The sequence below is a fragment of the Microcaecilia unicolor genome, chromosome 2 (assembly GCF_901765095.1).
Source record: "Microcaecilia unicolor chromosome 2, aMicUni1.1, whole genome shotgun sequence".
NCBI classification, from domain to species: domain Eukaryota; kingdom Metazoa; phylum Chordata; class Amphibia; order Gymnophiona; family Siphonopidae; genus Microcaecilia; species Microcaecilia unicolor.
Window position 1 is genome coordinate 623557783 of NC_044032.1, and position 15143 is coordinate 623572925.

General features: G+C 40.0%; 1 protein-coding gene across 4 annotated transcripts in view; it reads left to right on the forward strand.

The window, feature by feature from the left end:
* The window catches only part of ANAPC10 (anaphase promoting complex subunit 10), a 157082-nt gene extending 145873 nt beyond the window's left edge, over nucleotides 1-11209 (forward strand). For 3 of the 4 annotated variants that reach the window (XM_030191680.1, XM_030191681.1, XM_030191682.1), the window contains exon 5: nucleotides 10853-11209. In XM_030191680.1, coding sequence (XP_030047540.1) covers nucleotides 10853-11083 — 231 coding nt within the window. In that variant the 3' untranslated portion in view covers nucleotides 11084-11209. Of the gene's footprint in view, nucleotides 1-649; nucleotides 748-10852 lie in introns of those variants that run through there. The other variant, XM_030191683.1, reaches the window with a different exon arrangement.
* Nucleotides 11210-15143: the final 3934 nt, after the last annotated feature.

Below are 15143 nucleotides of genomic sequence, written 5' to 3' on the forward strand. Positions count from 1 at the left end.
TATTCAAATACAGATGCGCCACATCAATGACTGGTATCGTAACACAGACTATTTCTCTCTCACATCCCTGGAGACTTCATAACTACTGGCCATGCTCTACCAAAAGAACTTAAACATTTGGGCATTTTTCAAAGGCCATTGCACTCAGTGTGGAGATGGCTTTGCCACCAACATCACTTCTCTGCTGCAGTTACACCATTTATGGCGATATGCTGGAACCCAGATTTTTTACCAGGATCTGAGTCTCAAACTTTCTTGGATTGGAGTGCTAAGGGACTGCACTATCTCTTTCATGTGCTGATAGAAGAGGGCAAATTCCAACCGTTTGTGGAACTGCAAGCCCAATATCAGCTCCCAGCACATGAGTCCTTTGCCTGTTTACAATTACAGCATTATGGGGGTCTTTTACAAAAATGCGGTAGTGTTTTTAGTGCTCACTAATGATTAATTAGAGCGTGCTAAATGCTTGAGACACCCATAGGAATATATAGGCATCTCTGTGCACTAAAAACACTAGCGTGCCTTTGTAAAAGGCCCACTATGTGAATAGTTTGCCATGGGAGCAGCTCTGTAAGGATGTGCAAGAGACTTTGTCTGAGGCATATACTCTAGGCTCGCAACAGCTCATTCCTTTGGCCTTTCATCATAGATTTCTTTTGGAAACAACACCTGACTTGGACTTTGCCCATTTGACCTCTCTGTGGAATGCTGACCTTGATATTGACTTAGATGAGTCTTATCTGTGCTCCTGCTTGTTTGCTGTTTACAAGGTACCTTCCAATGTTCAGTTGTTAGTGCAACACTATAAGTTTCTTTTGCGTTTGTATATTTCTCTGGGGTGTAAGACCTGGTGCAACCCTGGGTCATATGTTTTGGTTTTACCCGGTGGTGCTGGAGATTCTACATGGAATGTTGCTACTATTGGAGATTCTACATGGAATGTTGCTATTCCACTAGCAACATTCCAGGTAGAAGGCTGCGCAGGCTTCTGTTTCTGTGAGTCTGACGTCCTGCACATACGTGCAGGACGTCAGACTCACAGAAGCAGAAGTCTGCGCGGCCACATTGGTGATCTGCAAGGGCCGGTGGTGGACTTTGGTCCTGGGGAACTGAGGAACTGAGTTAGATTCCCACTTCAGGCACAGGCAGCTCCTTGTGACTCTGGGCAAGTCACTTAACCCTCCATTGCCCCATGTAAGCCGCATTGAGCCTGCCATGAGTGGGAAAGCGCGGGATACAAATGTAGCAAAAATAAACAAAAATAATATATGAGGCAGCATAAATCCAGCACTGGACAGTTCCAACTTGTTCTTCCTTCTTTGTGTGCAGCATTGAAAGTTCAGTGTCCTCAAACCAGTTGTATTTTCTTTCTGGCATGCTTCAAATTGAAATACATACAAAGTTTTGGCATCACTGAGGGTAGCATGACGTCTTCCCCACAATATTTAAGTTGTTATAAATTCTGGCTTTCAATCTTTGCAGTTGCTTTGGAAGTACGCCAGCTGACACTCTTGCAAGTAGCTCTAAAATGTAAGCTTTTGACAGGACGATCACCTGTGAAAACATGCAGAGAGCATTTTAAAAACTGCAGCTCTAAATAATCTGATGGATCCGAGGAGCCAGCCTGTTTTTTGTTCAATCTACCAAACAAATCCTCCTTTTCAAGCCAAGGGGGGAAGGCAAGACAATATTATCTGACATAGTGCTGTATCCTGACCTCTAGCTTGTACTTATGGGTAAAATAAATTCACACATGCTCCACGCCGACTGGAAACTGGGGATGAATGATTAACTCTATCTTGAATCATCTGTTGTCAACTAGGAATATTTTAAGTTTCTTTGCCTCGTCAAGTAAAATATTTTAAAAAATTATATTTAAATCATTTTGAAGCAGAATTTTTAGTGTAACCATTCAACACATCGCAGCCAAAGTTACTTGGGTTCTGAAGTGTACTTCACGATTGTGACAGATAAGATTGAATTATTGACATAGTAACATAGTAGACGACGGCAGAAAAAGACCTGCACGGTCCATCCAGTCTGCCCAACAAGATAAACTCATATATGCTACTTTTTATGTATATCTTGATTTGTACCTGTCCTCTTCAGGGCACAGACCGTATAAGTCTGCCCAGCACTATCCCTGCCTCCCAACCACTTGCCCCGCCTCCCACCACTGGCTCTGGCACAGACCGTATAAGTCTGCCCAGCACTATCCCCACCTCCCAACCCCAGTCCCGCCTCCCAACCACCAGTCCCGCCTCCCAACCACCGGCCCAGCACTTAAAATTTGATAATAATCTATAAGTTGTGCACATGAGGGCCCTTTTACTAAGGCGTGCCCAAAAGTTGCCTGCACTGGTGTAGATGCATGTTTTGGATGCACGCTGATCCATTTCCTGAGCGCACCTGGAAAAAAGGGGCTTTTTTTTTTAATGTGCCAGAAAATGGACGTGTGGCAGAATGAAAACTAGTGTGCGTCCATTTTCGGCCTGAGACCTTAACGCCACCCATTGACTTAGTGGTAAGGTTCATGCAGTAACTGGGCGGTAAGCATGCAGCACGTGCCAACTGCTGATTACCACCGGGTAAGTGCCCCGCAGTAGAAAAAAGAAATTATTTTCTACCACATGTTTTGGGCACGTGCCAAAATTGGAATTACTGGCCGAGGTACATGGTAGCCAGGCGGTAGTGCCAATTTGACGCACGTTGGATGCACGTAGGTGCCTACGTGCCTTTTAAAAGGGCTCCATTGTTTGGTGACAAGCCCATGGCCCTCCCATATATACACCCCCCCTCCCCGGTAGTTAAGTGATATAGCACGTAGGTTCTACCCTATAGAATAGCGCGTAGTATGTATATGTGTATAACTGCCTATAGCATCAATGACACGCGCAATTGTTAAATTATTTATTCTACGCTCCTGACTACAGAGTTGCCTCCTGTTTTCTTAATTTAGCCAGTGTTAGTTTTTGATAGGTTATGGTATGCTTTCTCTACCTCCTGCACAAGTTTGTGGCGTTGAGCTAATGTAGGGCTTGCAAATGCCGTGTTAGGTATAACCAATAATATATATATATATTTTTTATGAGCACTGAATCGTCTCTGATAATAAGATACATATTGCTAGTACTTGATTGAAAATAAAATCACCCTCTGCTATTTTGTTTTATGACAATTGATTAATATTCCTAGTATTGCATTATGAAATGAGTAAATGTGAATTGATTGCTTGCTCTATCAAAAGTATAACGAGTAGGGGACACTCCATAAAGTTAAATAGTAGCATATTTAAAACAAATGGGAGAAAATATTTTTTCACACAATGAATATTGAAGCTCTGGACTTCATTATCGGAGCAAGTGGTAAAAGCAGTTAATATAGCTGCCAAGGTCATTTGGATCCTGAATGTAACTCTGAAAGTTTGCTCAAATTCTTTGAGGAAAGGGCTATAATTAAGGTTGACCTGGGGAAAGCCACAGCTTATCCATGTGGTTAAATAGCATGGAATCTTGTTACTTTTTGGGTCTCTACCAGGTACATATGACCTGAACTGGCCACTGTTGGAAACAGGATTCTAGGTTAAATGAACCCTTGGTCTCATGATGTAGGGCAACTCTTATGTTCCCATATTTCTGTTTTTTCTCTGCAGGAAATCATTCCTTCAATGCATTTTTCGTTATATGCTTTTAGAACTCTGTGGAAACGGGCATGCACACAAAATGTGCTGAATTGTGATATATAGTTTTATTTCAGTTCTTGTTGGTTTGTCATGGTTCCTTTATATAAGGATTACTTTTCTCTTCCTCTACCATTACGGTCTGAACCATCATATCTGAAATTCAGAGCCGCCTTAAAAGCACATCTTTTTGGAGGGGCAGCCTAATGGTTAATGCAGTAGGCTGAGAACTGAGGGACCAGGTTCATTTTCCACTGCAGTTCCTTGTGACCCTGGATAAGTCACTTAACACTCCATTGCCCCAGGTAAAACAAAACATAGATGGTGAGCCCCACTAGGGACAGAGAAAGTACGTGTATATAATATATATAAACCTCTTTAGTTGTATTACATAAAAGCAGTATATCAAATCCATAACCCATAACCCTTTAGCCTTTGGGGATCAGGCGATACAATAGTCAGGGCCCACCAGAAGCAATGCTTTCTTCCTCTCCTGCCTTCTCTTCTACTTTCCGTTCTTCTTCTTTTCTCTTTCCTGTCCATTATTATAGTTCCTTTCCTTTTCCATAATTTTATTTAACTGCTTTGCATGTTTATACTGAGTAAAGTGCTGTGGTAGCCGTGTTAGTCCACTTTTAAAGGTAATAAATAGAAATAAATCAAAACAGAGAAAAGAAAATAAGATGATAACCTTTTTTTTAATTGGATTAACTTAATGCATCTTTTGATTAGCTTTCAAAGGTAATCCTTCAGATCGGAAATGCTATGCTATTAAAGTCTTATATCCCACAAAACCCCTATAACACTAGGTTCAAGGCGGGTTACAGACATCAGCAATAACAAATAATAAAAAGAACAATTAGCGTACACCATATAAAATGTTAATCTTTCAAAAAAGCCAAGTTTTAAATTTTTTTCTAAATACGGAATAAGAATGAGCTCTGTCAAATGTGCAAAGGGTAAAGCATTCTAGCGTGTAGCTGCAAAGCAACGAAAAGATTCTGCATAGAGTTTCTAATAGCGTATATCTTTATAAGATAGAAGAGACAAAAGCAAATGCTCGGTACTGTGAGTTCTTGAAAAATTACCCAGAACATTAAATAATATATAGTAACATAATAGATGACGGCAGATAAAGACCTATACGGTCCATCCAGTCTGCCCAACAAGATAAACTCATTGTATGTGCTACTTTATATGTATACCTGACCTTGATTTGTCCTTGCCATTTTCAGGGCACGGACCATAGAGATCTGCCCAGCACTAGCTTTCCTTCCAAATTACAGGTGTTGCCATCCAATATCCACTGAGCTACTGTGGATCCATTCCTTCTGAACAGGATTCCTTTGTGTTTATCCCATGCATTTTTTAAATTCAGTTACCATTTTCATCTCCACTACCTCCCGCGGGAGGGCATTCCAAGTATCCACCACCCTCTCTGTGAAAAAAATACTTTATGACATTTTTCCTGAGTCTGCCCCCCCCCCCTTCAACCCGATTCATGTCCTCTAGTTCTACTGCCTTCTCATCTTCGGAAAAGGTTTGTTTGTGGATTAATACCTTTCAGATTAATACCTTTCAAATATTTGAACGTCTGTATCGTATCACCCCTTTTCTCCAGGGTATACATGTTCAGGTCAGTAACTCTTTTCCTCGTATGTCTTGTAACGCATTTCCCATACCATTTCTTGTAGCTTTTCTTTGCACCGCTTCCAGTCTTTACATCCTTAACAAGATACGGCTGCCAAAACTGAACACGATACTCAAAGTAGGGCCTCACCAACAACTTGTTACAGGTGCATCAACACCTTTCTTCTGCTGGTTACACCTCTCTCTTTACAGCCTAGCATCCTTCTGGCTACAGCCAAGGTTGCTAGGCTGTATAGAGAGAGGTGTGACCAGCAGAGGAAAGGAGGTGTTGATGCCCCTGTATAAGTCGTTGGTGAGGCCCCACCTGGAGTATTGTGTTCAGTTTTGGAGGCCGTATCTTGCTAAGGATGTAAAAAGAATTGAAGTGGTTTAAAGAAAAGCTACGAGAATGGTATGGGATTTGCGTTTCAAGATGTATGAGGAGAGACTTGCTGACCTGAACATGTATACCTTGGAGGAAAGGAGAAACAGGGGTGATATGATACAGACATTCAAATATTTGAAAGGTATTAATCTGAAAGGTATTAATCCGCAAACAAATCTTTTCCATAGATGGGAAGGCGGTAGAACGAGAGGACATGAAATGAGATTGAAGGGGGGCAGACTCAAGAAAAATGTCAGGAAGTATTTTTTCACAGAGAGTGGTGGATACTTGGAATGCCCTCCCGTTAGAGGTGGTGGAGATGGATCCTCAGAAGCATAGTGGAGATCGGGTGGCAGAGCCAGTGGGGGAGGCGGGGCTGGTGGTTGGGAGGCGGGGCTAGTGCTGGGCAGACTTCTACGGTCTGTGCCCTGAAAATGGCAGATACAAATCAAGGTAAGGTATACACAAAAAGTAGCACTTATGAGTTTATCTTGTTGGTCAGACTGGATGGACAGTGCAGGTCTTTCTCTGCTTTCATCTATTATGTTACTGTTTCGTCACCTTCAGATCCTCAAATACTATAACCCCAAGATCCCTCTCCCTGTCTGTGCATATCAGACTCTCGCCACATAACACATACGTCCGCATAACACATACGTCTCCCGTGGATTTCTGCTCCCTGCATCACTTTACACTTCTTTGCATTGAATTTTAATTGCCAAACATTAGATCATTCTTCTAGCTTCTGCAGATCCTTTTTAATGTTTTCCACTCCCTCCAGGCTGTCCACTCTGTTACGAATCTTTGTATCATCCACAAAAAGGCAAACTTTATCTTCTAACCCTTATTTTACTCTCTTGAGATCTTGCCAGGTACTTGTGACCTGGATTGGTCACTGTTAGAAACAGGATATTGGACTTGATTGATCTTTGGTCTGTCCCAGTATGGGAATGCTTATGTTCTTATGTAATGTAGTCAGGTGCATCCATCTAATTTAAGCATTATTAGTGCTCTGAGGCAACAAGTGCCTTGGTGACTCTTGAAACTTGTGAAACCAACTAGAAGAGTAGTCACATTGTTTTTTTTTTATTCTTCAGTTATGTGTGAAAAATCTTGGCCTTTTTATTAACATAGGTCCATGCATAAACGTACCCTCACTGTGACATTGGTAGGACCACTTGTACATTACATTCATCAAAATGGAATTCTGTGGTCCATGTAAACATAGAAACTGATGGCAGATAGACCATATAGCCTGTCCTGTCTACCCATCTCTATCAGCTGCTCAGCTTTGCAGTCCATTCCTCATCCTCACAAACTCTCAACCTTAGTCCTGTGCTTTCTCAAATTTAGATACTCCCCTTGTCTCGAAGTCCTCCACTGGAAGGCTGGTTCATGCTTCCTGCACTCTTTCTATAAAGAAATATTTCTTTAAATTATTTTTGAGTGTACCCCCTTTCTCCTCCATCCTGTGACCTCTTGTTCCAGAATGGTTAGCTATTTCCATTAGAGTCACTTTCTACATAAAATTTCAGAATCGTGCTCTATGCCATTTAAATTATAGATTGTTTACCAACACCATGCACTTGCTAGAGTTTAACAACACTTCTCCAAAGCCTTCTTATTTCTGATCTACATGAAAATTATAGCAGAAACTGTATAATTTTGAGTTCTTGGCGCTACTTTGAGTAGATTCAGTAACAAAGAGCAAGCACAACTTTTAACTCTGCATGTAATTATATATAGTGTTTGAACTATATTGTAAGCTCCTTGGAGCAGGGACCGTCCTTTTTTGTTAGACTGTACAGCGCTGCGTAACCCTAGTAGCGCTCTAGAAATGTTAAGTAGTAGTAACATAAATGTTGCCATAGTAGGACATACTGAAGCTCTGTCAAGCCCAGTATCCTGTTTCCAACAATGGCCAGCCTAGGGCACAAGTACCCGGTTGATCCCAAATAGTAAAACAGATTCTATGCTGCTTATCCTAGAAATACTGTCAAAACATTAGGCGTTCTACTTATTATGTTCTCAGAACTCAGCAAACATATGCAAAAATAAAAAGTAGAAAAGTGAGTGACACCCAGTACAATACAAATTGAATCTTGGGGATGTCTCATATATTATCATTTGGCTGTGTGTATGACAAAGTACTCTTGTCTGTCAGCCATAACAGTCTTTAATCATTGACTACCCCCTCCATCCAAATTTGGTGAAAATATATATTAATATGAAAAGTACTTAGGGCACACACTTATAAAACTGTAGGAAGATATCTATTTAGACTGCCACTGTTAAATTATCAGAATAACTTATCTTGTATGTCTTATGTATATATTGAGGAGCATCCAGGAACCTTCGTTACCCCGACAGGACCTGTTTCGCCAGATTGCTTTGTCAAGGGATAATCCTGCAAGACCATCAATATGCATCAAAAAATTACAACAAAAAATTAATTAATATGTAATCTCTAAATACATTCTTCCTAAAAAACTAAGCTCGAGACTTACGGTTTCAACTTCCTGGTGTACCTTGTGCTCACTCTGCATTAACATGAAAATGGCGGCGGCGTTCTTTTAAAAGCCGGCACCGGAACTCCTATGTGTTTCCTGTACGTGGCGAAAAGCGTGAGCGTCGACAGTGAATTAGCTGCACGCTCTCAGCTGAAACCTTACAAAAAGCACCCCCAATGCATGTATGTGTTTAAACCTCCTGGTTCAATTGTTCCTAAATTGAAAATCCAATAGGATTCACGCCGTGACAATTTTCTGTTACGATCGCCTCCCCTCGGATGCATGGTCACATGTTCTATAACTTGACATCTAAGCATGTCTACTGTGTGACTTTTATTAATACAATGTTGCACTAGCGGAGCACCTATATTTCTTGCCGTGATTCTAGATCTATGTTCGGTCATGCGTGCGTTGAGTGACCTGCTGGATTTACCTATGTAAATTTTGTCACAAGGGCACCGAATACAATATACGATATGTGTCGTTTGACAAGTGGTATGGCTGTGTAATTTGTGTGTATGATTCTTGTGGCAAAACACATCTGATTCAATGGTTAGCTCACAAGTTTTGCAACTCTTTTTGTTACATTTGAAATGACCATATTTCACAGACTGCCCGCCTTGGTTCATCGCTGGTAACATTGCAGGACTCAAGATTTCTTTTAAATTCTTTGCCCGAGAAAAAGCTGTCCTAACTCCCAGCTCTTTAAATAAGGGATGTGTGCGCATGATGTCCCAATGTTGTTTAATGATCTTTGTTATTCTTTCACCTCTGGGAACAAAACGCATCACACATGTCATAGTTAGTTCGTAAGTATTAACTTGTTCTTTAGTCTTCAATAATAAGCTTCTGTGGTTGTATTTTGCTCGACGAAAAGCTCGTTTTAAAACAGGTTTGGGATAACCTCGTGACAAAAGTTCATTATCCTAGAAAAGTTAGTTATCCTAGAAATAAGCAGTGAATTTTCCCCAGGCCATCTTAATAATGGTTTATGGACGTTTTTGTAGGAAATCATCCAAACCTTTTTTAAACCTTGGTAAGCTAACTGCTTTTACCATATTTTCTGGCAAGGAATTCCAGAGTTTAATTACATGTTGAGCAAAGACATATTTTCTCCAATGTATTCTATATTTACTACTCAGTAGCTTCATTGTGTGTCCCCTAGTCTTTGTATTTTTGGAAAGAGTAAACAAGCGATTCACATCTACCCGTTCCACTCCACTCAGTATTTTTAGACATCTATCATATCTCTCCTCAGCTGTCTCTTCTCCAAGCTGAAGAGCCCTAGCTGCTTTAGCCATTCCTCATAGGGAAGTCATCCCATCTCCTTTATCATTTTCATAACTCTTCTCTGTATCTTTTTTTGAGATGCAGTGATCAGAACCGCACACAGTATTCAAGGTGCAGTCGCACCATGGAGCGACACAAAGGCATTATAATTATCTCATTTTTGTTTTCCATCTCTTTCCTAATAATTCCTAACATTCTATTTGCATTCTTAGCCCCACTGCACACTGAGCAGAGGGTTTCAACGTATTATCAATGATGATACCCAAGCATCATGTAGCTATAGTTTGGGTTCTTTCCTACATGCATTACTTTGCCGTTGCTCACATTAAATGTCATTTGCCAGTCTGTAAGGTCCTCTTGTGATTTAACAACTTTGAATTTCCTTGGGGCTCATTTTCAAAGTACTTAGACTTACAAAGTTCCATAGGTTACTATGGAACTTTGTAAGTCTAAGTGCTTTGAAAATACACCTCAAAAATTTGTGTACTTCACCGGTTATTCCTATCTCTAGCTCATTTTATAAATATGTTAAAAAGCAGCCGGCCCAGTACCCCACTATCTACCCTTCTCCATTTGAAAGAGAAAGTAGGAAAAGGGATGAGTATGGGATTTAATATAATGCCTTTCTGTGGTTTTTTTTTCTCTATACTCACCCCGACCTTTCCTCTGATTATCTCTATTTAACCTAAAATTAGCACCTCCTCCTACCTCCTTTACCCCTTCTCATATTATTACCTGTCCACACATCTCCCCTACTCTGCATCTCCATTACTCTGCTAAGATTAGCCTGTTTTCTCTACACTTTACTTTGTAATCCTATTACTATGTAAGCTGCATTGAGCCTGCTATGAGTGGGAAAGTGCGGGGCACAAATGTAACAAATAAATAAATAATACAATCAAAGTGGTTTACGTATTGTATACAGGTACTTATTTTGTACTGGTCAATGGACAGTTAAGTGACTTGCCCAGAGTCACAAGGAACTGCGGTGGGAATTGAACCCTGTTCCCCTGGTTTGCAGGCCACTGCACTAACCATTAGGCTACTTCCCCCCTCATACTGAGAATATTGACCATTTAACCCTACTCTGTTTTCAAGCTTTCAACCAGTTCCTAATCCACAATAGGACACTATCTCCTATCCCATGACTTTATATTGACAGGGTACTCAGGTTTTTTCCAGATTGTTTGATTTTTTTTTTAATTGAATAGTTCATCTGAAATGAACCATTCTCATTCATAGTGATGTGATTGATGACCAGCAACATACTTAATTTCTCCGTTCAACTTTGCTTCTGCTTGCTTCATTCTCTGAAAACTGGCAAATTTCTAATGAAATATTCTTGTTTTTGTTGAACAGCAACTTGAACTAGTGGAGCCCAGTGGTTGGATTCATGTCCCTTTAACGGATGCACATAAGAAGCCCATTCGCACGTTTATGATTCAGATTGCAGTTTTAGCCAATCACCAGAATGGAAGAGACACTCACATGAGGCAGATTAAAGTTTACACCCCAGTGGAAGAGAGCTCTATTGGAAAGTTTCCCAGATGCACGACCATTGATTTCATGATGTATCGCTCCATCCGATAAATCACAGTCTCAAGGAACAAGAAAGGACTACAAGGAGAGGCTTTGGGGCTTTGTTTGGGGGAGGGCCTAGGGAGAAAAAAAATACAGTTTTAATAAAGATTTTATAGAAAAATGTCTGACCTGAAAGAATTTTGTGTCTTATTGCTTCATGCTTATTTTATATGGATTATAACTATGGGGTCCTTTTACTAATGTGCGCTAATGGATTTAGCATGCGCGTTAAATGCCATGTAGCCCATTATATTTGTGTGGTTTGCATGGCATTTAGTACGGACTAAATCCATAAGGGGTCCTTTTATTACTACTACTACTACTACTTAACATTTCTAGAGCGCTACTAGGGTTACGCAGCGCTGTACAGTTTAACAAAAAAGGACAGTCCCTGCTCGAAGGAGCTTACAATCTAAAGGACTAAATGTCAAGTTGGGGCAGTCAAGATTTCCTGAATAGAGGTGTAGTGGTTAGGTGCCGAAGGCGACATTGAAGAGGTGGGCTTTGAGCAAGGATTTGAAGATGGGCAGGGAGAGGGCCTGGCGTATGGGCTCAGGGAGATTATTCCAAGCATGGGGTGAGGCGAGGCAGAAAGGGCGGAGCCTGGAGTTGGCGATGGTGGAGAAGGGTACTGAAAGGAGGGATTTGTCTTGAGAGCAGAGGTTATGGGTAGGAACGTAAGGTCCTTTTATTAAGGTGCGCTATGTGTTTTGTTATCAGTTGTATGGTTAAGTTAGTGTTCATACAGAGTCAGCACTCTTGTTTGTGACCCTAATACATTTGTATCCTGTATATTTTATTTTCTAAATCTTATACTTTTGGAATAAAAGGTGCATGACTTTTTGTTATTATTATAATTGTGCCCTTTATTTTTTAAAGATGTTCCTTTCACAGAATTCATTATTTGGCATTGATGCTATTGCCTTCACAATTAGCACTTCTTGTGGGTAGTCTCAGTACTCTTAAAGTAAACAATGGGGCTCATTTTCGAAAGAGAAAAACATCCAAAAAGTGTCATAAAGCAGCAGTTGGACATATTTCTTCTCAAAATGTCCAATTCAGTATTTTCAACACCTGGTTTGCAGATGTTTATCTATGCAATATGTCTGCAGTGCGTCCAAATCACAAAGAAGCATTTCAGTGGTGGGATTAGGGTGGGCTTTGGGGGCATTCCCAACACTTGGATGTTTTATAGCCATAATGGAATAAAATGAAAATGTCTAGCGCTAAAACCTCAACGTTTTGATCTAGACCTGTTTTAAAGATGAATAAGGCACAAAAAAGGTGCCCTAAATGACCAGATGACCACTGGAGGAGATCAGGGATGACACCCCTTACTCCGCCACAAAGATGTGAATAAAAATAGTACTTAACAGCCTCTATGACAGCTGCAGATGTTATAGCCAGTTCTATTAGAACAGCAAGCAGGTCCCTAGAGTAGTATAGTGGTCAGTTTGGTGCACTGTAGACAGGGGGACTCGGCCCCTATCTCATTCTACCTGTTACACTTGTGGTGGAAAGTGTGAGCCCTCCATAACTCATCAAAACCCTACTGTACCCACATATTCTTGACCCTTCATCCATAAGGGTGGTTATAGTGGTGTACAGTTGGGGGTGGTGGATTGTGGAGGGCTCAGCAGACGAGTTAAGGGGGTAATGGTGAGATGTGTACCTGGGAGCTTTTCTATGAAGTCCACAGCAGTGCCCCCTAGGGTGCCCCATTGCTCTCTGAGGATATCTGTGAGGCCATTTTACTAAGATTGCTGGCTGCTCCTTTATCCAGTGGCTTGATTTTGTGCATTTTGTACTTGGATTTTGTTTTTTGTTTTTTTGAATGTGGACCAAAAAGATAAACACACAGAGCACAAAAACATCTAGTATGTGGCCATTAAAAAAAAAAAAAAAGATAGATGTTTTGCTATTTTGAAAATGGCTATATTTACTATTCAAATTTGTGACGCTTACCACAAAATGTCAAAAGTCCAAATTAGATGTCATATCAAAAATGCCCCTCAATGTGTGATAAAAGTAAAGGCCAAAGACTGATGTGGTAGAGACTGAATTGTCCTTTCCAGTACAATATTTAGACGTATCACTGAGGTGATGCTATTGGGCTCCAGTGGGTGTGGAATCTTCTACAGTACTGAGGATTTCAACCTTATAGGAAGCTTCTCCTCCAGGCTTTGCCAGCAACAAAATCTGACATTCTTGTGGAACGGAATATGGGTAAAATTAAATAAGCATTGAAAATGAGCAGTCATAAATGCCTGAGAAATATTACAAAGTATAGAATGCTAGCAAACCATGCCGGTTGTATACTTGTTTATGCTTTCTGTCTTCATGTAGCATTATTTTCTCACAATATGCTGTTTGTCTTGTAATGCAGATAACCGAGCAACCAAGAATATGGATGATTACAAATATTACAACTAGTATGTTCTGTTCTGCAAGTGAGCAAAATCAATTCCTAGGTTTTGTTATAGATGTCCTGTTTTGGTACTGAAAATGTATTCTGTTACTGTTTGAGTGGATCTCTCTGTTCTATAATGCACTTCTATAAAGTGAAGTGCATGACTGGAGAGGAAAATTAACTATTCCTTATGGCCTAATTATTATAGATTGGTCCAGTGTAAGCATTACATCACTGTAGTATAGAATTGTAATCCAAGGAATGTGCAGAACATTCCTTTACAATGTGTCGCAGGAGCCAACTACAGACCCATAAAATCTCATAAAATATTAAGATTTCAAATAAAAAATAATCCCCCCTACAGCTGTGTTGTTTCATAGCCAAGAAGGGCTTTAGAAAGAGAGGGATGAGATGAGCTGTAATAAAGACTACTGCAGAGAGCTGGACAAAAGACAGCACAGAAACTACTGAACTTAGAATAACTGGTACTTTTGATAAATGGGAATAATTATGATTTCTATAGGTAAAATAGTTTGTTGCCTCTGAGGGATGATACAAGGTGGGCAAGACTTTGAGGCAGGCTAGTTTTACATTTATAGATCTAGGTATGACGGGCTTTTAACAAACTTTGCAGAAAAGATTTTTTTTCATAATGAAAAAATTTCAAAAATATAATTTAAGTAATAATACTTGATTACAGAACACAGGGCAATAATAAGAAAAGAAAAAAAATACAAGGCAAAACAATAAACCAAATCTCAGCACCTTAGTCTCCAAATATGAGTGAGACCACAGATGTTTAGGAGGAAAATAAAAAGGAAAAGCATAGAATGGCAATAAAGTAATGGACACCAAGCATGTACGTTCATTAGCCTGGAATTCAGTTACTTTTCAGCTACAATCGGTTTCAACCATCAATTGAACAGGAAACTTGTTATCCAGAAAAAACTTGCTAATTGTTTAGGATCAAAAAAGACATATCTCATATTATCAACGCGTCACAGGAAATCTTAAAAAGAAAACACCATTATTTTGCAGGTCTCCTTTATGCAGCATTAAAAATTGCTTATGCTGCACTTGAAGCTCCCTACATAGATATGAAAACACCGCACATTTTCCCCTTAAAACAGTTTAGCTCTGTGGTGAAAAAATTTATAATATGATTCTTATCAGTCTCAAAAGCAAATGCTACAAGTAGAGCCACATAATCTTCCGCATACTCTATGGAAGTCTCTAATAACTACTACTTCTACTACTTGACATTTCTAGAGCGCTACTAGGGTTACGCAGCGCTGTACAGTTTAACAAAGAAGGACAATCCCTGCTCAAAGGAGCTTACAATCTAATGGACAAAATGTGCGGTCAATCAAATTGGGGCAGTCTAAATTTCCTGAATAGAGGTAAAATGGTTAGGTGCCGAAGGCTGATCCCTGGCTTGGCGCTTTTTATAAAGCAGATTAAAAAAAAAAAAAAACAACCTTTATGCAGTGGGGGAAGAGCTTCAACAGGGATTTTTAATATTTCCACCATATATTCCTAAGATCTCTAGATGGGATGCTTGAGAAAAGTTCAAGAATTTTAAATTGAGCATCCTCAAATTATTCTCCATCTATTCATGCAAACTAAAAATCTTGAATGGTTTTATGTTGTACTCACTGT